Genomic DNA, 24,785 nt, shown 5'->3' on the forward strand with positions numbered 1-24,785 from the left:
TTCCTGAGAATGCTCAGGGGACTGAATCTATCCCAGCACCTACTTCTGTCCTATTATCATAGTACCATCGAGAGTGTCTTAACCTATAGTATATTATCGTGGTATGGGAGCAACTCTGAAACGGATAAAAAAGCTTTACAGAGAACAATTAAAATTGCCCAGAATGTTATTGGGCTCCGACTACCAACCCTGGATGAGATCTTCACGTCTCGCATCTTGAAGAAGTCACATAATATTCTGAGAGATCCCACCCACCCTGCTCACAACTTCTTTGAACTATTGCCTTCGGGCAGAAGATATAGGACAATGAAAACACAAACCACACGCCTTCTGAATAGTTTCTATCCAAGAGCTCTGATTGCACTAAATAATGATCTCAGGGCCAGTTGCAAGGTTTAGTAAGCAGGGAGTAGAAGGAATGAGATAGGTTTTAGGTTATGTTATGCCTTTAATAGGTCATGCTATATTCTGGATTATGTTATGTTTTATAGATTATGTCTAAATAGGATGAGAGTGTCGGAGATACGTGCAAATGTATATGTGAACCCGGTCTTTGGGTGGGTGTTTGATTTTCGTTGTTGTGTATACTGTGTATATATGGACAATGACAATAAATTTATCTAAATCTAAATCTAAATCTAAATGGGGAGGGAATTCTACCACTAAGTGGATGCCACAGGGCATCCAGTACTATGATCTTAACAACCAAGCGGGTTTGTAAGGAAGCAAATGGTCTTTCAGATATTTGGAGCCCATGTTTTTTTGGGCTTAAATACTAAAATGAGCACCTTGAGCCTGGTAATGAACTGGTGGCCCAGGCAGCTATTTTAAAACAAGGGGTTATATAGATCATATGTGCTCTAAAAGCAACCCCAGCCAATACTTTGGGCACTGCATTTTGGACTAGTTCAGGGGTCTGCAACCCGCGGCTCCGGAGCCGCATGTGGCTCTTTTATACCTTTGTCTTTTACACCTTTGCCGGGGCGGATACTAGCGAGGGGAGGAGGCGCATTGTGCGCCCCGACACTCCCCACTGTGGCGGGCGCTGTACTGGCTGTGACGTCGCATGGGGGTGGTGCGTGCGTTAGTCACGCACCGTCCCGACGTCACCTTCCCGCCCGCTGTCAGATCGCGGCTCCAGGGATATATTTGTTTAAAATGTCGCAATGGTTTTGCGGCTCCCAGTTTTTTTTCCCTTCGGAAACGGGTCCAAGTGGCTCTTTTTGTCTTAAAGGTTGCAGACACCTGGACTAGTTGAAGTTTACTTCAGCAGCCTCATGTAGAGCACATTGGAATTTCCCAGAGCATGGAGTACAGTGACCAAATAATCTCTGTCCAAAAGAGGCTGTAGCTGGCAAATCAGTTGTAGCTGAAAATAGGCAAACCCAGCCACCAGTGGCCTCAATTGACAATGCTGGATCTAGGAATAGTCCTAGGCTACGAACATGCTCCTTCCAGGGGAGTGCAACCTCATCCAGAACAGGCTGTTTTCTCTCCTTCTCGACATCAGAAATTTGAACATATAACACTCCTGTCTTTTCAGGATTCAGCTTCAGTTTGTTGGCTAACATCCAACCCATCACCCATCCTCACTTTTTGGATAATTTGTAGTAGGGCTTCTGATAGGTGGTAGTGGTATATTGTTTATGATTATACATCTATGGGCAGAGCAGCTTATTTTTATAGCACTAGCTGTAGATTGTATGAATAATAAATTATAAATAATTTCCCCTTCACAAACAGTAAAGTAGACAGATGGGGGCAGTAAAGATTATTATTTCAGTGGTCGTTATTATTCATTTTTATTTGAATAGGATGAAGGAGTTGTGAAAGAGATACCTATTACTCATCATGTGAAAGAAGGATGTGAAAAAGCAGATCCTGCACAATTTGAATTACTTAAAGTCCTTGGTCAAGGATCATTTGGAAAGGTAAGACAAAACTAGAACTGTTTATTCTAAATAATGCAATTTCATGTCATATTTGATTTCTGGTTCTGTTCATTCATCTAAAGACATACTTGATTTGTATTTAATGACTGTATAGTGAGCTATCTATGTTGGAGAGTTATTATAGTAAATTTACAAAGTACATACACTAATACCTTCTCCACTGCTTTCACAAGACGTTTTACTTTTCGAAAGTATTTTAGTCATTTTTATGATGAAACAGTACATATTGCTTTTGGTGGAAGATGGAAACGGCATACAGTGGTACCCCGCAAGACGAACGCCTCGCAAGACGGAAAACCCGCTAGACGAAAGGGTTTTCCGTTTTGGAGGCGCTTCGCAAAACGAATTTCCCTATGGGCTTGCTTCGCAAGACGACAGCCCATAGGGAAATCTCAGGGACAGCGGGGAAGCGCAGCGCGTCTTCCCCACTGTCCTCGGACCTCCTCCGAAGCCTGGCGATGGGGCGGGGACACCTCCTCCCGACGCCGCCGGGCTTCAGAAGGCTCCTCCGAAGCCGGGCGGTGGGGCGGGAACACCTCCACCCGCCGCCGGGCTTCGGAAGGCTCCTCCGAAGCCGGGCGGTGGGGCGGGAACACCTCCCACCGCCGCCCAGCTTCGGAACGGTGCTCCGAAGCCGGGCGGCGGGGCGGGAACACCTTCTGAAGGCAGGCGGGGGGCGAAAGTCTTTGCTCCCCCCTGCCTGCCTGTCCCGGAGGGCTTTTGAAGGCGGGGGGGAGCAAAGACTTTCGCCCCCCGCCCGCCTTCAGAAGAGGTCCAGGACCTCTTCTGAAGGCTGGCGGGGGGCAAAAGTCTTTGTCCCCCCTGCCTGCCTTCCCAGGGGCTTTTAAATCGCCCCGGACAGCGGAGAAGTCCTCCGCTGTCCCGGGGCGATTTTAAAATGCCGCCCGCCAGCATTTTAAGATCGCCCGGACAGCGGAGAAGTCCTCCGCTGTCCCGGGGTTTTTTAAAATGCTGGGGGTGGGAAGAAAAGCCCTTGTCCCCCCCCCAGCCTTCAGAAGAGGTCCGGGGACAGACTGTCCCCGGACCTGGTCTGAAGGCGGTTTCCCTAGGAACGCATTAATTGATTTTCAATGCATTCCTATGGGAAACCGTGCATCGCAAGACGAAAAACTTGCAAGACGAAGAGACTTGCGGAACGAATTAATTTCGTCTTGCGAGGCACCACTGTATTTTATTTACTGAGCGTAAACGATTAGCCAACACAATTGATGTTTACTGTGGTTTTATAATTTGTTGGAAGATGCCCAGAGTGGTTGGGCCAGCCCAGTCAGATGGGTGGCATATAACTAATAATTGGAAAGCTGTGAAAGTGACCCTTAAACGGATGTGTATTCATCTCCACTACTATTAAAACACTAAAATGTGCGTGTTTGTGGAATGAGTTGCTAGATTCAACACAACTTAAATAATGCATTTTTATTTTTCATTAGCAGTTTTACTTATAGATAGGTTTTACACTGAAAATTCAAAATTGGGTGGTGTGGAAATATTTTTATATGATATTAACATTTTATAACAATTTTAAAATTGATTATATTATTTATAGGCCTAATGGAAAGTTAACCAATCAATGGTTAGAGGATCAGGAGTGTTCCCTTCCCGCTTATATCATCTTCTTTTATATCAGGCATAGGGACTCAACTACAATTCCTATTATCCCTTGTCATTGGCCATGCCTGCTAGGGCTGATGGGACTTGGAAGTTCATCAGTGCCTTATGGGTCAAAGGTTATCCACTGCTACAGTGGTGCCCCGCAAGACGAATGCCTCGCAAGACAAAAAACTCGCTAGACGAAAGGTTTTTTTGTTCGCGATTTGCCTCGCAAGACGAATTCCCCTATGGGCTTGCTTCGCAAGACGAAAACGTCTTGCGACTTTGTTAAACCGTTTAAACCGTGCTTCGCAAGACGAAAAATTCGCTAGACGGCAAAAATTGCGGAACGAATTAATTTCGTCTTGCGGGGCACCACTGTATTTTATACTTTCCTTCCCGCTACAGTGGTGCCCCGCAAGACGAAATTAATTCGTTCCGCAATTTTTGCCGTCTAGCGAATTTTTCGTCTTGCGAAGCACGGTTTAAACGGTTTAACAAAGTCGCAAGACGTTTTCGTCTTGCGAAGCAAGCCCATAGGGGAATTTGTCTTGCGAGGCAAATCGCGAACAAAAAAAACCTTTCGTCTAGCGAGTTTTTTGTCTTGCGAGGCATTCGTCTTGCGGGGCACCACTGTATGTTTCATTGTTAACTATGGTTAAGTGTTACATCTGAATCAGCAGTTTTGTTACCAGCTGTTAGATCCAAATGACAGTTAACAGCTATTATTGAAAGTTGGTTTGCTAACTAGTTTCAGCTAAAACACTTGGACTGAAATAATGTTATAGCATGCCTAGGTTATAAAAATGAAAGTAAAGTTGGGGGAAGGGGGCTAAGGGTAGTTCATAATCTTTTTTAAGCATGGTGTGACTTGACATAGTTAGCCTCTGCACCAGTATCAGAGTAAATGAATTAAGAGTGGGAGCTTTCATATATCTAGAGTACCTGGGAAGAAGTCAAACTGGCAAATTTTACAGGTTTGCAAATAATTTAAAGTCTAAGTAATATTTCAAAGCAAGTATTTTTATGTGGTTCTCTGTCAGTTCCCTTCCTCTTCCCCCAGAAACCCAATAGTTCACCTTTGTGTTTAATATTTATAGGTCACATGGAAGAGTAGGTACAAGTTAGCCTCTATTTTACATGAGTACACAGCTTCTTAATTAGTTCATGCTGTGGATATAAAAGCAACCCCCCCATTTGTGCGGTTCAGTATGTGCACGATTGTGCCCATGCACATTGTGCTGAATCTGGAAGTACCCTGAAAATGTCACAAATGGGCAGAATGGGGTGGGGACAAAACAAAGTTTTCAGGCTTTTTCAATGTTGCTTCAGATATATGCGGTTTCACTTAAATGCGTGGTGCCTTGGAACGTAACCTGTGCATAAATTGGGGTTGCCTGTATTAAGTTTTTATTTCTGTAGTATTCAGTTTGTAGAATTGGGACTAGAAAAAACCAGGTCAGCTAGGTAAGGGAAGGATTATTCTAATCTGACATATTATCATATTGGCCACTTGGTGGTCCGGGGATTCTCCTTATCTGCAGACTTACTGCTTGCCTGAAAGCAAGTTTGTATTTTGACTTCAACACTGGAGCATGTACCATGTGCGTACTTCAGTAATCATTCCCCTAAAAATATTTTATCATTTTTACTTCTTAAACACCTCCTGAAGCACCAAATGTATATGTAGTAACATTTAAGTTTTTAAACAGGTATCATTCCGCAAGTTGTCATTTGTCCTAGGATGTCTATAACCATGTTCTATCAATGTTGCATATGTAATAAAACTGTGCCAGGTTGATTGAAAAGCAGTGGTTTTCTTGTCTATTCAACTCTCTTAGACATGGTTTGTCACTTTGTCCATTAATGTTAAGTCCCGGGGGTGTGAGGTCTCAAAATAGGTCTGCATTTACAGTCTTCTAATACCTTGCAATTGTAAGCCATGTTGCATTGATCAGGTGAGTAATAAGATTCTTCTGGGAAAGCTGTTGATCAGTTTGTGAGTAGTATGATAGAAGTGCTGTTTTAGGATCAAAGTGGGTATCTTGTTTTGTGGTAAGGCCTACTTTTTTCCAAAACAAAAAGACTTTGGGGTATTGCCACCGCAGGTGGATAAATGACCGTGTGACATTACAATTTCTCCAATACATAGCTAATGCTTTTTTAGTAATTTTACTCAATAATAAAATTATACAACTAGTGTATACCTTTAAGTGCATTTTCCTGGTTCTTACTGGAGCAGATTTAAAAGGGGCTTTTACCTGGATTCTGTTCCATAAGGTATAATCTAACGGATCACCCAAATCTTTTTCCTATCATGCCTTTATAATTGTGAGAGGTGGCAACATTTCAGTTTAGTACTTTATAGATTTGGGAAACAAGACCTTTCCCTAAAGCAGTGGTTTTCAACCAATGTGCTGTGGCACCCCGAGGTGCCTTGAATGATGGTCAGGGGTGCCGCGGGCAACACTGGCCTCTGTCCCACTTTCCTTCCCTCCCTCCTCTGATGCCCTCTTGCATCTCTGCCTCCCAAAGGCTTGCACAGCTGTTGCAGCAGTCCTGACTACAAGCTCTCCAGGTGAATGGTGCCTCTGGGGCTGGCCGGGGGGTGCTTCCTAGGCCCCTCTGGTGCAGTGTGAGGAGGCACCTCACTTTGGGGCAGGGGGGCAACTCAGAGACCGGGGGGGGGCAGCTGTAGCTGCCCAGAGGACTGCCAAGGAGAGGAGAAGGAGGCTGAGAGAACCCTCCACAATGGAGGGATGAGGGGCTGCAGGCTCTGTAGGCAAGGGGTGACATAAATGGGCTTTTGAGCCCCACAGCGGTGCTGCAGAAATAATGTAGTTTGACAAGAGAGCCATGGACCCAAAAAGTCTGAAAACATCTGCACTAAAGGATTACAAGTTCACATTAGCTTTTCAAAAGCAATCGTGCATAATTCGTTAGCATTTGTAAAATATTTAATCTCTGTTCTCTGGTTAGGTTTTCCTCGTGAGGAAAATTTTTGGTCCTGATGCTGGACAGCTGTATGCAATGAAAGTTCTGAAGAAAGCTTCTTTAAAAGGTTTGCTTGCATTTTTTTTTTTTTAAATACAGTACATTGGCTAAAGCCCCTTCTTCATGTGCCCCTTACACCAGAGGCCCAGAGGGTGGCAACAGGAGAACGTGCCTTATCTGCTGTGGCTCCAGTTTGTGGAATGCTCTCTGTAGGGAGGCTTTCCTGACTCCTTCATTACTTATCTTTAGGGGCCAGGTGAATACATTTTTCTATAACCATGCCTTGTTTTATAGTTTAATAATCATTACTATACTAAAGTTAATTACAAGTTCAATTGAAGGTAATTATATCCTAAGTAAATATGTTGTAGGACTGAAGTGTTTGGCTGCAGTCCTCAGGGGCATACATCTGAAATAGTTCAATGGGTCTTGCTTATTGATTATTTCAAAATGTGTGGCTTAATGATGGCAGACTTCTGTTTAAACCAGTTGTTTCCTTCATCTTAAATCAGTGCTTGATTTCCTGACTAAAAAGTGCCTGGGCTTATCCTGCCTGGCAGTTGCTCATTTTGATGTAAAATATAGTGACAGAATATCCCTGTTAAGTGAAAAGGACTCTGCACATGTTGAGGGGCATTTGTTCCAGTATTTATCCTAAACACTGAAAACAAGGTTGAAGACTACACTCTCTTCAAAATCATGTCTTTCTTCCGTAGCTTTAAATGACATATTTTTAGGGCTTGTCTTAATAAAGGTTTAAACAGATATGGCAGTGATTTATGGATTTTAAAATATGGCCTCTCCATATATATCGTGTTATACCTGTAAATCATACTACTGCAGTGAATTTCTCTTGACTTTTTTGTTGCAGTGTGTGTGAATCTGGTTGGTGACCCAGTGCAATCATAAATTGTAGAGTTGGAACGGACCCCAAGGGTTATCTAGTCCAATTCTCTGAAATGCAGGAATCACAGTTAAGGAATCCCTGACAGATGGCCATCCAACCTTCTCCAGTGAAGGAGAGTCATTTTGTAGAATAAACATTAGTGGTTTGTGTACAGAAACTCCTTGGTGAATTCTGCCTGTTGTATATATTATCCCTCAATTTCTTAGTCAAAATAGCCATTTAACTAAACTGTGGTTGTTTATAAAGTTTTCTGCGGCTTATTTAATTCAGGTAGCTTGCTTAATATAGATAACAGCCATTTCTGTTTGCAGTTCGAGATAGAGTTCGTACAAAGATGGAGAGAGATATATTAGTAGAAGTAAATCATCCGTTTATTGTCAAACTGCACTATGGTGAGTATTTTTGTGTCCATTGAAATGCATATTTAAATGAAAATTCTAATAAGCATTTTCTTACAGATTTTTTTGGGAAATTTGCTGACTGATGGGAAAGCAAAATAGAACTTAATTATGAATGAACGCATGATAAACGGATAGTGAACATGCATGAAACTAACAATGATCAATCCCTGGACTGAATGAGCTCTTCAATGCACTATTTGGTCTGTCTTAAAATTGTTCTTGGACAATCTGGAAATAGCTGTAGTTTTATAAGAAGCTATTTTTAAAAGGACCCTTCACACCACTGATAATGTATGACATCTTGGTAGCCTGTGACCACATTGCTAAATATGGAATTTCTGCCTCAACACGACCAAATTGTAGTGCTAATTCTACTCCCTCATGAAGCCTATTTGTCTCAATAAAGTTCACTTGAATTTAGATTGAGGTTTCTACTTATGCAAATAAGAATGCAAGCATGTGATGAATTTAACTTTCATGGCTTTTGTCTGCTTTCTTTAAAGGTTTAATTGTAAAATTGGATACAAAATTAGATCTTTGCTGTAGAAAAAGTCTTGAGTACTTTTAATTTGTAAATAGTATTAAAATATTTAGAGTTCTAGATAAGCATGCAGGTATTAATTTAGTATTTTGATGAAGTATTCTTATGATTATTCAAATCAGCTTTTCAGACTGAAGGGAAGCTATATTTAATATTGGATTTTCTCAGGGGAGGAGATGTGTTCACAAGATTATCCAAAGAGGTACGTATTTCTATAATTTTGAAAATAAAATTAATATTTACATTAGGCAAAATGGACTATCTTGTAATTTTACATTTTTACCCTGTCCTTCCACATTTGTGCATTGCATGATATATATTGAATATACATTAGTACATATATCATAAAGACATACCAACTTAGAAAACTGTAAGTAGCTGGGCCTATTTAATTAAATGAGCAGAGTTTCCAGTAATGGGTGTGTTTTGGGTAAGGCTCCTGAACCCGCAATTGGGAAGAACATTCACCAGGACCAAACAAAATGTCACAGAAGTGTGGCAAGCTTTTGAGTTATCCAGGACTGTTCACCAAGCAAGATGTTGCACAAAGTAGGGAGTGACAAGAGTGAAGAAAAACAAAAGAGTACAAAAATAAGGCTGAAGTAGTAACCATGAGGTCAGCTTCTGGATTCTGTTCCATGATTTTGAATTCTGGAGAACTCAGAACCGTGCCACATCTCTGTGACATCTTGATTTGTGCCAATAAAAGATTTTTTCCTTCTAGACCTAAATAATTTTCTTTGGTTTTTATGAGCTGAAGGCTGTAATCCTATGCACACTCAATCTGTGGGATTCTGAGAAGTACAGGCACCCCACCACTTATGTGCACCCCACCACTTATGTGCATCCCATTAATGTACGACCACGTTTATGTGGATAGCCAACAAACAAACAAACAAATAGACAGACAGACCTTCCCTTGCTCGAGGCTTCTGTCCTGAAATCGCTCTGGGCTTCTACTGAATAAGGGAAGGCAGCCTTCAATTGACGTGGGGCGGGAGATGCCTTCTCCCTGCCACTTGGCTGCGTCCCCGTGTCCCCATTCTTGTGATAGTTCTGCTGGGTGCTCTTATTGGCCCTTGCTCTCCGTGGCCAGCTGCCAGCACTGTTCACACTGGTTCCCCTCGGGCACACAGATGGACTTGAGACAGGCTTGGGAGCAGCCCTGGGCAAATTCTGGGGTTAGTCTCTCTCTCCTCCCCACACACCCTTCCTAATAAAGTGGGGCGCTCCTCATTTTACGCAATTTCACTTACGTGTGCGGGGCCCCCAGAACGTAACCCCCGCGTAAGTGGGGGGACGCCTGTATACATAGGATTGTCCTGTAATTCGTTCAGTATACAGTATGGACTAAGAAATATGCCTCCCATTTACAGCTGCTCATTCCTAAAACGGGAATGTGTGTTTAAGTATTTACTTTTCCTTGGAACAAGAGAAAATGAAAATCTTGACTCTGCTTTGAATCTCTTCCGCCTGCTATAAATATTCTTCTATAAATATTTTTATACTTCATATATACTACTTTAGCATTTACATTTCTACCTACTTCATTCCAAGTTGCAGAATATTTTTATAAAATGGCTGTTTTCTGAAATCAGTTATCAGCATTTTTATACCAAGGAGTATCTGGACTGCATTCAGATCTTTATTTCATGTGGAGGGAGTGGGTGTGCAAGTAGAGCACATGATGATCTGTTAGGGAGTTTAGCATCATTCTACTTCCCTTCTGTCCATCCCAGTCATCTTTTAGCAGGGGTGAGGGGAAGAAGGAGGAATGATCTGAATATCTGTTCCGTTGGGAGCTAGCAGGATTTATGCTAGCCCTCTCTAGCTTGTCTTTTCTGATGGCCTATATACAGCCTGAGCTCCCATCATCCTGGATTATGGGGGATACATGCATCACAGCTTTTTAGATCTTACGGGAGTTTATAGTCATCTTAGATATGCAGAAATTTAACAAGATCAGAATGTAAATCTATATAGTTCTTATTAGGTTATGTTTACAGAGGAAGATGTGAAATTCTACCTCGCAGAACTGGCCCTTGCTTTGGATCATCTGCACAGCTTGGGAATTGTGTACAGGGACCTGAAGCCAGAAAAGTAAAGTAAAATGTATTTTATCCGTTACTACAGTACTCTTGTTCGAAGATATATTGCCTTTTTTGTAATCAAAATATAGAATACATGAAAGTTTAGATATTTCATTCTTCTAATATATATTGAAAATAGAGTATTGCATATTTGTTAATATAATACAGGCACCCCCCCACTTACGCGCATTCCATTCACGTGCGACCACGTTTAGACGCATCACCGTGAAATAAATAAATGATTTAAACCAAGAAATGGTGCCAAAACACTGCGAAAAGAGCAAGAGAGACCTGGAGAGTGGGGGAAAACAGCTTGCACAGCCGCTCTGATTGTCCTGCCGCCTCCACTAACGCACCCTCCTTGTCTTTCTTCTTCCTCGGCAGCAGAGCCATTGTGGGGTGGGGGTGCTCCATGCCTCTGCCCACCTGCCCATCCCTCGCTCACTCGCTTCTGTCAGTTTTGTTTATTGGACAGGATCTGAGAGTCCCTCTGCCCTCTGATCACCCTCTCCCTTGCTGCCCAACAAATAGGCAGCAACATTATTTCTTGAGGAGTGGGGGAGAAATTAGATAAAAAATAAACGGTCTCCATCAACTTCCAGGACTACTAGAGAGAGTGCCGAGAAGTCCAGCAGCAGTGTTGGGCACCTGGAGCCACCCAGCTACCAACCCACAGCTCAACTTTATGGTCACTGGAGGCAGGCAGGGCATGCATGTCCAAGGGTACATAGCTGCCTGGGGAAGACTGATGGGATGGATGGGATCTGCTGAGAGAGAGCTGTTTCCCAGCCTCTCTCAATAGCGCCCCCCATTTTTCACATATATGTGCGGAGTCTGGGAACATAACCTCCACATAAGGTTGGGGGGGGGGAATGCCTGTATATAAATAATATTGGTTTAATTATTATTTCATTTGCTAAATTAGATGTATTATAAATTCTCCTGTTATGTGTATTGGTGAATGTGGATTTTAATTTTCAGCATTTTGCTTGATGAAGCAGGACATATCAAGTTAACAGGTAGGTGGAACTTACCAACATAACTTTTAAAAAATATTTATATAAGTATCTTGAAAAGTTGTAGCAGGAGATACTGCATTGAGTTTTTCACAGCTATTATGTGCATTTTTCTTGTGCATTTTCAATCATTTTAGACTTAGAGTATTAGAGGTTATTGTATGCCAGGATCTTGTGCATATAACCAGAAATGACTTTCTTCTAGCCAGGTTGTAAGCTGTTGTGACTTCCTCCAGTGTCCTAGCCAGCAAGCTCACATATTCTCATGCACCATCCTGTTGACTGTTAAGCACTTTTTGGAGATTTTTAATTAAATCAGGGAAAAAGAAGAAGATGAAGAAGAATTTCATTCATTCATTCATTCATTCATTCATTCATTCGTTCATTCTTGTACCCTGCCCAAGAATATAAAAGAACACAACAAAACATCAAACATTACAAGCTTCCCAATACTGGGCTGCCTTCAGATGTCTACGGAAAGTTATATAATTGTTTATCTCTGGACTCGGCTACACAGCTGCAAATAAAACGTTTTAAATGTGTTGTAAAGTGCAATATACAAATGTGACACTAGATAGTAATAGTGAGCTATGCAAAATTCAGTGCCTTTTTCAAAACATTAAAAAAAAAAATTCACAGTGTTTTTATGTGTGTAGATTCCCCCTCTTTAACACCTGATGGGAGGGCAGGTGCAACTACTGAGAAGGTAATCTACCTGGTTCCCTTCTCACAATGTGGGAACTGCTAGAAGGCCCTCTGAGTGGTACCTCATTGTTCGGGCTGGATGATGGGGGTGGAGATGGTCATTCGGGTATATAGGGCCAAAGCACTTATTCCGCAACAATATGTTTTAATATATTGGCTTAGCTTCTGAATTGAATATAATTTTTCACCACCAATACCTTGCTTCTGCGAAATATCTGATTATTGTAAGGAGTCACTGAAACAGAATGGCATTTGAGCTCGGAGGCTGCATCAAGAAGAGGGGTCTCTGAAATTGAGACCTCAGCTGCCCAAAGGAAATGCCTTCTATTTTTGCAATAGTGCCCTTGGATCCTAGTTGAAAGGATTTTCAACAGTGAAGTGGAAGCAGTTATTGTCTGCATTTTTTTGAGTGGGTTAGAACCCCAAAGTATAATTTAATATCCTCATGATTCTTTTAATCTACTTCTGCTTTTCTGCAGAGGATGTCAGCTGTTAGATCCATTTCTTGGTCCAAAATCATGATGGAAGCAGATATTATGTTCCAGTTTGATGGCCCAGTTTGTCAGGCATGGTTTCTATTTGATGTAGCTCATTTGCTATTGAGATTGCCCTCATATATATTTATTCAGCTTATAAATGTATTAGACACTTTTTTCACAGTGGTTTAATAAAAAAAGACACATAAAGTAAAAATAACAAAAAACCCAAGCAGTTAAACATAGTAACTGTAGAGTTTTGGTGAAATTTATAAATCAGGTGGAAATATTTCAAATAGAAGCTCAGCCGTTTGACCATTTAGTTATTTAAGAACTCATTGGTGGATACCTTCTGACATCTTGCTGAAATTTACAGAATAATCCACTACATGTGTACTCAGAAGTAAGACTCTGTTTAGTTGTGTTTTTCCCCAAGTAAGCACACAAAGGATTGTAGCCTCAAAAGTATTAATGTCTTAGTTTTGTATAAGGATCTGTGTGTCACAGTTGTTTGATGAGAGAGATGAAGGATTATGTCAGAACGATAGCAGACACAGAATATTTGCTTCTAGTATCTCCAAAGTATATAAAAGGTCATCAAAGACAAGCAGGAAGAAGACCTAGTACACTTCTCTCATGTAGATGGAATGTTGTATAAGTGCAGAAATGCACCTTGGATTTAAATGTTGTATATGTCTATAGAAGTACTATTTACACAGATTCAGCTTTACACACTTGTGGGAGGGACTAAAAAAACCGAAAAGGGAGCAGGGTTTCAGGAAGAAATACCGTACTTTGGCAATCCCACCTGTCATTGAACCCAATGAGTTTTGGCGATACACGTTTTTGGCTTTACATGTGACCCCTGCATAAGTAGAGGTAGAGGTATTATCATTGTAGATTGCCTTAAGTATCTTCATACTAAACAATCTGAGTTTAGTCTTTCAGTCATTCCAAAAGAGAGAAAATTCATCTGAGTCCTTCAAAATTTTCAATTTCTACTCTTGATAAAACAGGAAAAATAGTATGCAGGGGGGAGCTGGTTCACCCCAAATTTAGGATGAGTGAGGATTGGTAAAATCCCTGTTTGGGTTCCATGTGAATGGTTTACATTTACCTTATTTTTGTCACGTTTTGTAGAAAATGGTTTTCTCCCAAAGTGTCTCACCTCAGTTAAAAAGAAAATAAGGGGGGGGGGGAGGGAAGAGAATGGCTTTAGGAGAAAAGGAACAAGGGGAGGTGAAAGATCAGCACCTCTGGTCAGTTGAACAAAGTAAGCATGTCTTTACATCCAGTTTGGGCCTGGTTGATCTTCACTTGCTGGCATTCTTTCTTGAATAGCAGTTGGTGGGTCCTGTTCTTTGGATAGGTCTGGAATGTCCCTTTGCCTTGCTTCTGCAGTCGTAGGGGAACTGGAATTTAGAACAGAATGTTCTTTCTGTCATGGAGGGGAATATTGCATTATTTTGCAGGCTGCAATTTTAATAGAAAGAAAAATGCTAAAATATAGTTGAAAATTGCTTGTTAGCAAGCACACTTTAAATTCTCTTCAGCTTTATTATAAGGGACAAAAAAGCAAAGTAGGCATTTATGAGTGAATTTTGGCAGTATTTCACATAGCCACAGCAAAAAAAAATGAGAAAACATGTTATTTGGTCAAGCTTACTCAGCTTTTGGTGTGGCATTGTTAACAAAGTCAATGAATCTTTGTAGAAGACAGCATTAAGTTGTGAAATGTATTGTTCTAAAGGGGCACAATGAGCTAAAACAAATTATACAATCATAATATAATACCCTGCAATCATAATATCAAACAATCATATCATATAATAGTATATAATCATGATATCGTACTATCATAATAGCAAAATCATACAGTCATAATATCATATGGCCACACAACTATACAATCAATATAACAATATCATACCTTCACAATATCACACTATCATATTGTACAATCATCAAATCGTATCATATGATCATTAATGAAGGATATTAACCTATATCCAGCTCCTCCAACACATGTTGCTGATGACCAGTGTAATATGGGAGAGGCTTAATTTCCCTCTCCTTGAAATTCGTTTTGCATTGGCCAGCCAGGGTGGGGTGTGTGGGCTGGGGAGGTGAGGGCTATGATATTTGGTGATGGCATTGTTATGATATTGTGATTGGGAAATATTATGATTATATAATATTGATCTCATTGTGTGGTTGTATGGTGTTGTGTGTTTATGATTATGTAATTTTGATATTTTAATTGTATTGCAATATTATTATAATTATGAATGATTCTATGAATGAGATGGCTGATTGATTTAATAATATGATTGTATGATATTATGTTTGAATGCTGTTATGATGTGAACTTGTAAACGGGCATTTGCTGCACCTCATAGCAGTTGGCAAGAATATGTTTGCTAAGAGTCTCGTGAACCTGATCAGGAGAGCTTTAAACTAAATCCTGATGGGGAGGGAGATAGTATTACAGATGACAGTTAAACATGCATGCACATACACAAACACACACACTCCCCTTACTTTTTCTTGGCTGGATTTGCCTTTGTACCATTGGATTAACTTGCAGACTGTTCTTCTGGACACTGGTGGAAGCCATGTAAAGATTTAAAAAAATGGTCTGAAAAAGCTTTACAGAAAACTGGACATGATCGATTCTTGTAACCTGTTCTTTCCTTGAAACTTCAATCACAGCAGCTGGAGGCAAACTGATTTTAAACCAAACAGCAGCTTTGTTAATATGAGTTGCTACTGGCATGTTTCTACATGGCTTTAAAAATACAGCCATAATTCCTAATGTTATATAAAAATGAGACTTTTCAGTAATAGTTTTGCCATTGATTAACATTTTAATGTTATATTGTACGGCAAGAATTTGGCAAGAGGTTTGTACATGCAGATCCCACTTACATTTCCCAGGAAATCATTTGTTGGGTGAGCATTCACACAATGAGTTAATGATTTCCATTTTTTCCCTATGAGAACATTTACAAACCATGATCTTTTTCTGCCCCGTCCCACCATGGTTTCTTCCTAAAATGGCTGCAACCAACCAGCAAAAGAATTACAAAGGAAAAACTGATTAGTCCAACTTCTCCTGCTCTCTGATTTGTCTGATCTCACTCTCCCCTCCCTCTGTCCATGATTTCTGCCCCAAAATGGCTGCTGCTGATGAGCAAAGCACAAGCAAATAAGTAAATGAGCAAACTCTGGCTGTTGGGATTTCTGAGTCAGCTGTGTATATAACAAGATTTGGGCATAATTCCTTGTGTTCAGATAAGTGAATTTGCGGGTAACAAGTGGGCAGATAGTGGGACCTGCGTGTATATAGAATGGCTTGTTAGGAGGCCAACTTATTTAATAAACTGTGCTGTCCTTGTATTCACTGTTGAGCAGCACTGAAAGCATACCTGAAAATAAATGTTATATTGTATGTACAGATTATGTTCAGTCTTCCAGCATAGTGCTTTTTTTAAAGATCCATTAAAAAAAACCTATTTAATTTTGTTTGAAGTATAATAAGCCAAGGGTGACTTGTTAATATTCACATGAGTCATTGAAGCTCATATATTGGTGGAACAGTATGGCAACCACTTTGTTTGTATCTTCCATCATTTTGCCTTTAGGCCAATAATATAATATTAATTAACCCTGAGCACATGAAGCTATTATAGTACAGGAAATAACACAGTAAAAGAATACCGTGTTATCATGCAGTTTGCAAATGTTTCAGTTATTTTTCTGTTTAATTTGAGAGTTCCTTGATCAGCTGTTTTGCATCCCATTTTTTCTGCCCTATGGGCTATAGGATAGTATATTTACTCCTAAAAATACACAGTTCAAGCTTGTAATGTTTTGCAACCCCTGTGGCACAAAGTTTCTTTATGTGAAATATTGTATAATACTATTTTAGACTTCGGCCTCAGCAAAGAATCTGTGGATCAAGAAAAGAAAGCCTATTCTTTCTGTGGTACTGTAGAGTACATGGCTCCTGAAGTTGTAAACAGACGAGGCCACAACCAGAGTGCTGATTGGTGGTCATTTGGTGTTCTTATGGTACTGTATATTTCATTACCTAATTTTACATGACAATCAGATGTGCTGCGTGTTGTTGCCATTGTCCACATGTTTTTGTGATTGTCAAGATATTTGATATAGCATTATATTACCCAGCTTAAAATCTAAGAAAGTTTTTGTTTTAAAATATACTTAACCTCTGTGTGAAATTTGTAGTTATTTTCTGTGTTGAATAACTGAAGTATGGCAACTGAAAACATTTCACCACACAATATTTTGACAATGAAAACCTTAATACATTTTAGCATAACCATTTGATTGAAGAATCTTATATTCCTTTGTGATTTTTTATTGTGGCAATGAACTACTACAACAAACTCATGGACTGAATTTTAGCCAAGGGCATTTTGTTTTTTGTTGTCTGTATGTGCTATGGCTGAACAAACTAGCAATTGCCAATAGTATAGCTGCATTTTAACTAATGGCCCTCCAAACTTCATGGGGGGATATATCATAAATTCCACGTCTAGCTATTTTATTATTTTCTTGCTGCTTTCCTACCCCCAGTTCAAAATTCCTCCAAATTAAAATTAGATTTTCTAAAAGTTTGATCTGGGCTTGTTTCTTTCCCAGTTTGAAATGCTTACTGGTACACTACCATTTCAAGGTAAAGATCGAAATGAAACTATGAATATGATACTCAAGTAAGTATTTTTCTGTTTTCTATCTCAAAATATTTCTATTTCTAAGTATTTCCAACTTAGAAAGTATAATACAAATTATATTTGACTAATACCATATAATCTTTAATTTGAATGAAAGAAAATATTGAGTAAAAATACAGTTTTCTTTATGACCTAAATGATTAGAAAATGTATTCTACAAATGAACAAATTACATTTTGGAGATGGCATTTTCTTTAAATGTTAATGTCTTCTATGCTTTAGAGCAGGGGTTGTCAATCTGGTCCCTACAGCCCACTAGTTGGCGTTTCAGGATTCCAGGTGGGCGGTAGGGGGTTCTACGGCACAAGCTGAATCCTCCTTCCATCAAGCACAGATGGGTGGGAAGAAAATTTTACCATAAAGAAAGATGCATTAGTGGGCAGTAGGTATAAAAAGGTTGACTACCCCTGCTTTAGAGGGTCTTTGCTTATTAAACCTACAGTCAAACGGTTTAATCTTTAGAATTGGGTTAGTTTGGGGCTTGCCAACAACAGAGGCACAATGTTGCAAACCATAGCTTTTGGTTTGTGTTGCAAGAAACTTGCTCTGGCGATGCTGGCAGGTTTTTGTGCAAAGGTTAAGATCACTGTGTTCATCCCCCCCCCCCCTTTTTAAAAAGCTATTGTATAGTATCAGATATATTTCTTGGAAAAGTGATGAACACTTTTACTTGCCAAATTGTATGCTAGATTCTTGCCCCTCTCCAGCCACAGTGAGTGCTTTTGGGACTTGATTTTACATAGGGAATGAGCATCTGTTCTGGTGACTTGCTCAATGATTTTGGACTATGGAATGGGGAGAAAAGCTTTGCAAAGAACTCTGATTAAATAGTCAGCTCATGAAAGCATAATGGAGTATTGTATTCCCAGAAAATTGTTTGTTTATCTGGAATAGATGAACAAGAATATACAATTCTGTGTAAGATGCAATATAGAAAGTGGATGACATGAATTGTTAAACCCCTTTTAAATGTGCTCTTTTAGGGTAATTGAATTGAACTGCATACTTCTTTGTTGCATTGAAGTGTATTGCACAGATCATAGTCTATGTTTTATTTAATTAGTATACTTTGAACATGAATTCTCTCTTTTTCTAGAGCAAAACTAGGCATGCCACAGTTTCTTAGTACTGAAGCTCAAAGTCTTCTCCGGATGTTGTTTAAAAGGAATCCTTCAAATAGGTTAGGTAAGTTTGTATCACCTAGATTAGTGTTGGTGAACCTATGGCATGTGTGCCAGAGGGGTCACTCAGAGCCCTCTCTGTGGGCTCGCGCACTGTCGCCCCAGCACAGAAGGCAAGGGCAGAAAGCAAGGGCAGCGTGTCGAGTCCTCAGCTCAACTTGTGTCCAAGTAGAAGCACCTCAGATGGGGCATCGGTGTGTGTGTGTGTGTGTGTGTGTGTGCAAAACGTAGCCACAATCTCCAGGGCGCGCATTTTTCCTTGGGGAACCTCCGCTGTGGGTGGGGAGGGCACAGCGTAATGCACATTCTCAAAAGTGCGCTGCTGCGTTGGTGGGCCACCAAGAGTTCCAAGCATCCACCTTCCTCCTGCTGCTTTGAGGTTGAGGCTTCACACACCCTCCGGCCAGGGCCAATGGGAACGGAGTCAGAAGTGGAGTGGAGGCTTCACGTTCCCCAGCTGAGCTGCCCGATCCTGCTCCTGCTTGCTCGCAAGTAGGAGTGGGATTGGGCAGCTCATCTGAGCAGCGTGAAACCTCCACTCCACTTCTGAGAAATCCCTGCCTCCACTCCTGCTTGCACGCAAGTAGAAGCAGGTTTCGGCAGCTCAGCTGAGGAGCACGGCTGAGGAGCGGCGGCTGCGGCGGCAGAGGGACCCAGCACTAGAGGGCGGCAGGTGCCTGCTCACTTGCCACCCAGCCTGCCTTCCCTCACTCTGAAAATGGAAGTGTGGCACTCAAAATAGAAGTTATATTCAGAACAGAGCATGTTCCACTTCTGAAAAGAGTTTGAAAACCAGAACACTTAATTTCTGGGTTTGAAGTGTTTGGGTTCCAAGCAGTTCGAGAACTAAGCTGTTCGAAAACTGAGGTACCACTGTTTTGCTCCATTCTCTCTCCATGTGGATGCACCAACCTCCCCTTCTAAACTAAAGCCTCAGTATTCAGGTTAAATTGCCATGTTGGCACTCTGTGACAAATAAGTGGGTTTTGGGTTGCCGTTTGGGCACTCGGTCTCTAAATGATTCGCCATCACTGGCCTATATTGTAAGCAACTAAGGCCTGCTTATTTAGTTGTTTATCAAAGATTCATTCTGTTGAATCTTAGCAAAACCACAGAGGGATATGTCTTAAAGATGTTTTCAAACCAAGCATTTCCTTGAGTGTTAAATATTAAGTTCCTATGCAATTGTCTCACTAGCTTTGCATTTATAGTCTGTCTTGGCTTATGCAAAGGTTATACTATTTCTCCTGGAAAATTAATTTGGAAAAAGGAGGAAATAAGCAAATTGAGTTCAAGTTGTTCTAATGACCTATTTGAGTGGAAAACGTCAGTAGCATTGCTGGTCTTTCACTGGAGTCAATGGTGTGTCCTCTGCATTTCTTCTTGTTCTTTCTCTGCTGCAGCCTGATGTAATGACTGCTGCCAGATGACAGGACAGATGGTGGCCTCACATCCCTTCTTTTCTGTCTTCTGATACAGCCTGACTGTAATTTCTGCTTGTGTTCAAGTTATAATGAATCATACTCTCTGTGTTCAAGTTATAATGAATCATGCTTCATCAAAATGAGCCGTCATTCAAAATAATGTAGTTTGGGTGGCGAACCTGTGGCCCCGGAGATGTTACTGAACTAAAACTCCTCATCTTTGACCATTGAACTTGCACACTCTGGCTGAAGGGAGTTGGTCTGCAATAACTTACAGAGGGATAGAGGTTCCTTATCTTGATGTAGTTTATGCAGCTCCTTTGGGGTGTATTCTGTTGTGAACTAATAAAATACTGTGTTCCCAAAGCTAAAATTATAGTAGTCGGCTAATAACTGTGACAGGGGCTTGTTTGTTTTGGGTAGTGATGTATGTGTGGGTACAGTACCTGATATAAACAATATTGTTTCTTTTTTCATTTTCATGGTACACCTGAAGGTGAAAAAACTGCATGTGGTCAATCCTGGAATTTTTATTTCACTTCAAATGCTATAAGTAGATGTGTTCCATATCCTCAGACTTTTTCTTAAATCTTGTTACTAAATATAGGCTGGGATTCAAAGAGTGCCCACGGTTTGAGGCATGTCAGCTAAATTGTGTTAAGAGACAACAGTCTGCTCTTCAAAACTATCACTCAAAACCCTTAGTTTTGAAACGATATTCCAATATATTTTAGGTAAGGTAGAGAGGTGCTATTTGAGAAACTAAACGTCAAAGCCTCTTTGGATGCCCCACAATATTTTTCTTTACGCTGTTTGATTTAGTACCTTTCATTTCCTGAAATGACAGGAGCTGGTCCTGATGGGGTTGAAGAAATCAAGAGACACCCTTTCTTTTCAACCATTGATTGGAATGTGAGTACATAAAAGAAGGCTGAAATTTAACACTCCATTTTTGTAATGTTGCCTTTCAAAAAAATAAATAAATGTGGGATATATCAAATTGTTCAAGCAGCCAAACATTGTGTACTTCTAGCATATATTTAGAAAACCTATTTTCTAAAAAGAAAAGAAGAAAAAAACCATTAAGGGAGACTGAGATGAAATCACATATGAACCAACCCAGACCCTACAGTCATCATCTGAGGTCCTTCTTCATGTATCTCCTCCAGGAAAGTGAGTGTTTTCTGTGGGAACTCCCCAGTTGTGGAATGCTTGAGGAGCCTTTCTTCTGTATCTTTAGGCACCAGGCAAAAACACTCCTCTTCTCACAGGCCTTTGGCTAATTAAACAATCTATAGCCTTTTAAACTGGACAGAGACCCATTTATTTCCTGTTAATGGGATATTCTTAGATCACACCTGATTGAGGTAGAGATGATGCACTACTTCATCTCAACTCAATGCCTTTTTGCTATGAGGAAGACAAAACCTCCAATAGGGCCCAATCTGTTTGCAGGAAAATTCCTTCCTGGCTCCAGATACAGCAATTATTAAACCATAGTGGTCCTGAACTCAGGCACAACCAGTCTAAATATTCAGGTGTCAGACCAGAGTGAAGACATCCACTCTGGTCACTGCCCAATCTCAGCCTAAAGCATGCCCTTGATTTGGCAATTTGGAGGATGACGTGCTCTCCTGTGGATCCCCAAACAATTAGCCACTATGATGTGGCATCTTGTCCCATGGGGAGTAGAGGGGCAGCTGCGACATACCACAACTGCCACCCACCCTGGCACCAGGTAAGCGGCCATTTCCAACCTTCAGTCCTAAATGTCTAAAATTTGTTCATTTTCCCGTTTCATACTCTAATTTTTATCTAATTGTTATTATTAATAAAAGACAGCAATGGCTTTTCTTTGATCAAACATATCAGCTTTGCCTCCAATAAGTTCAACGAACATGCCTCCATATTTAACAATAAAAATAAAAATAAAAATTCTGTCATTGTCCACATAAGTCTGTCTGCTGTTATATTGAGATACTATTCCATAGTTATTTTTTTGTTATGTAACCATTAATTCATACCCAGTTCAGTGTCTTCAGTTCCAATTTCCTGTTGGGTTTGATGTGGTTTTGCATCCTTATCTAAAAAACATTTCCAAGAAAAGGGCCAGAGGTTTGATAGCTTTTTCTTCTGAGTTCACTCAAAATTGTACACTGAGAGAGCATTTCTTTCTCAGCTCTGTTGATTACAGATCCCATCTCTCTCCATCCATGACTTCATTCCATTCCTGTAGAATCGAACTCCACCATTTGACTGTTTCTTTCCTCCAAACACCCTTGTGAAGGGCTTTTCTATTTCACTATCTGTTCCCTCCAACTCTACCATTTCACCCTCTGGTTCTGCCAATCCTTTACCCATATTCCTCTCCAAAGTCTCTGTATCATCTTTGATTCCACTTTTCATTTCATTTGTCTCTGGCTTGCTTTCATTTACCATTAGATCAAACTTTGATCTAATCAATTTTATATGCTTACCAAACATTTGCTGATGGATACCAACAGTTAGTGGAATGTCCAAAATATACTTGCCGTACTGAATATTTTTGATCTTATTAACAATTCAATATCATTACATTTCCTGTCTCCATCTTAAGATCTTCATAGCCTTATATCTTACTAGAATAAAACCATTCTCTGTGGAAGTCCTTTTTCCAAATTTACAGGAAGAGAAGAGGAAGTGAGAGTAGAAAACCAATGTTTCACTGGGGCTCACTACAACGCATGCATGTACTGTTAAGCCATGGCTTAGTGTTAATGTGCAAGTTCAGCCATTATGTGCAAGAAGTGAGTCGGGAGAAAGATATTTTTCTTGTCTTTTTTCCCCACTCAAGCATGCAGAGAATTGTTTTTTGTAGCCTTTTGGAAGTTCTTCCGATTCACACTAGAGAATCAGGTGAACCCAACTTAAAGAGAGATACCTACTTTACATTTTGATGCTTTAATTTTGCATGTGATGTGTTTGCCTTCATGAGGAAATAATATATTGCAATTCCATTTTCAGAAACTATACAGGAGAGAGATTCTGCCTCCATTTAAACCTGCTTCCGGGAGGCCAGAAGACACATTTTGTTTTGATCCAGAATTCACAGCAAAAACACCAAAAGGTAATACGGTCAAACAAACAAACAAACAAACAAACAACAATATGAACTCTTTTCTCTACCATGCCCATTTACAGTGTAAATTTCAGTTAAAATCCAAGCAGTGTTGGAACGGATCTAATCTGCTTAAAAACAACAATCAGTTCACATGTAATTATTGCATTGGCCATTTACAGCAAACACTCTATCAATAATATCTTGAAGATACCATTAATTTGCTTCCTTTAAAATATGCTTTTTGATCTCTTTGGAAATTAAATCGTCAAGTTAATTGTTTGAAAAACAAATCTCAGAAAGAAGACAAAGTAGCTCTTTATTCCTTCTGCCTTTGTCAGTTTCTTCCTCTTATAGATCCGTTAAATTCTTATAAATGTAAATTGTCTTTATTTTTCAAAAAGTGAAATAAAAATCCATAACTGCAGTGGAAAAAATGTATTATGGGCTGCCTAACGTATTGTAAATTTAATCATTAGATTCTCCAGGAGTTCCACCTAGTGCTAATGCACACCAGCTCTTCAAAGGCTTTAGCTTTGTCGCAACTACGGCCATAGAAGACCACAAAATCTCCCCTCTCAACAACATATTGCCAATAGTACAGGTAAAAGGTTTCGTTTTCTCACCCTGGGTCCTGTATACACATATAACTATTGAAATAGCTACTTCCAGTGGTGTAGTGATAAGATTTGCAGTAATTGCTTATTAAGCAAATATTGCTTATACAAGATGCATATTTTCTATTTTCTGAATATTAATCCTCCAGCACAGCCGTGGAAGACCTCTGTCTCACAGATCTAATTGGCTCGCGAGGCAGTTTTATCCAAGCCACACCCATTTGTATTGCACCGAACCTCATATGTAGCATCGTATGAGATGTCATATGCATAGCTGTCGTTTCCCTTTTTTTAAGGGAAATTCCCTTATTCCGAATAGGATTCCTCGCAAGAAAAGGGAAAAGTTGACAGCTATGGATATGTAACATCAGAAGTGGGGCAGGAAAATACAAGGCTGGAATACATGACTGGAAACAGCTGCACTGGGAACTTGCTAGTAAGCTGGTAGGGCTTTTCTCTGAGCCAATCAGCTAACGTGTGCTGAAATCTAGTGCCTTTTGAAGTTGTGCTGAGTGCAAGCTTTTAAAAGAACTTCTTCTCAATTTTATCCGCCGATGGGTGCTGAAAGGGAACTCCTCTGAGGTCCATTTACAAGCATAGTAGGAATTCAAATTCTGCCTGAAAACAGTGTTTTTTCCTCTGCCAATCTGCAGAGGAAAAACGTCATTTTTTTATGTGTAGAGCGGCAGACGAAAAACGTCCACCTGCTGGCATGGTTTGAATCCATGCCATACTTGCAAACAGACTTTAAAGGTGTTTCCTAATTTAGCACTGAGAGAGAACTCACTTGAAGTCATCATCTGATGTCAGGTGATTGACAAGTGGGCAGCTCCACCCGTCTTCCAAAGTTGGCCCACAGGGAAGGTGGAGGGATTTTAGAATCCAGCCTGCCAACTGGATCTGGTTGCCCACCCTTGTTGTAGCAGGTTCACAAATAAACATAGAGGATGAAACTTGTCAGTCTCAAAATTCTAGCTAGTACACACATTTTCCCAGCTGAGGATTGTTTTTTC

General features: G+C 40.3%; 1 protein-coding gene across 4 annotated transcripts in view; it reads left to right on the forward strand.

The window, feature by feature from the left end:
- RPS6KA6 (ribosomal protein S6 kinase A6) overlaps positions 1 to 24,785 on the forward strand; it is a 63,520-nt gene that overhangs the window by 19,991 nt on the left and 18,744 nt on the right. For all 4 annotated transcript variants that reach the window (XR_014521287.1, XM_083484707.1, XM_083484709.1 and 1 more), the window contains exons 3-14: positions 1,815 to 1,931; positions 6,543 to 6,624; positions 7,776 to 7,856; positions 8,529 to 8,608; positions 10,400 to 10,506; positions 11,478 to 11,515; positions 16,625 to 16,767; positions 17,362 to 17,432; positions 18,550 to 18,638; positions 20,906 to 20,970; positions 23,062 to 23,164; positions 23,635 to 23,759. Coding sequence is in view for 3 of the 4 variants with exons in the window: in XM_083484707.1 (XP_083340833.1) it covers positions 1,815 to 1,931; positions 6,543 to 6,624; positions 7,776 to 7,856; positions 8,529 to 8,608; positions 10,400 to 10,506; positions 11,478 to 11,515; positions 16,625 to 16,767; positions 17,362 to 17,432; positions 18,550 to 18,638; positions 20,906 to 20,970; positions 23,062 to 23,164; positions 23,635 to 23,759 (1,101 nt within the window). In the remaining variant the exon portion in view is untranslated. The remainder of the gene's footprint in view (positions 1 to 1,814; positions 1,932 to 6,542; positions 6,625 to 7,775; positions 7,857 to 8,528; positions 8,609 to 10,399; positions 10,507 to 11,477; positions 11,516 to 16,624; positions 16,768 to 17,361; positions 17,433 to 18,549; positions 18,639 to 20,905; positions 20,971 to 23,061; positions 23,165 to 23,634; positions 23,760 to 24,785) is intronic.

Source organism: Podarcis liolepis (genome assembly GCF_965112155.1).
Source record: "Podarcis liolepis genome assembly, chromosome: Z".
Classification (NCBI taxonomy): Eukaryota; Metazoa; Chordata; class Lepidosauria; order Squamata; family Lacertidae; genus Podarcis; species Podarcis liolepis.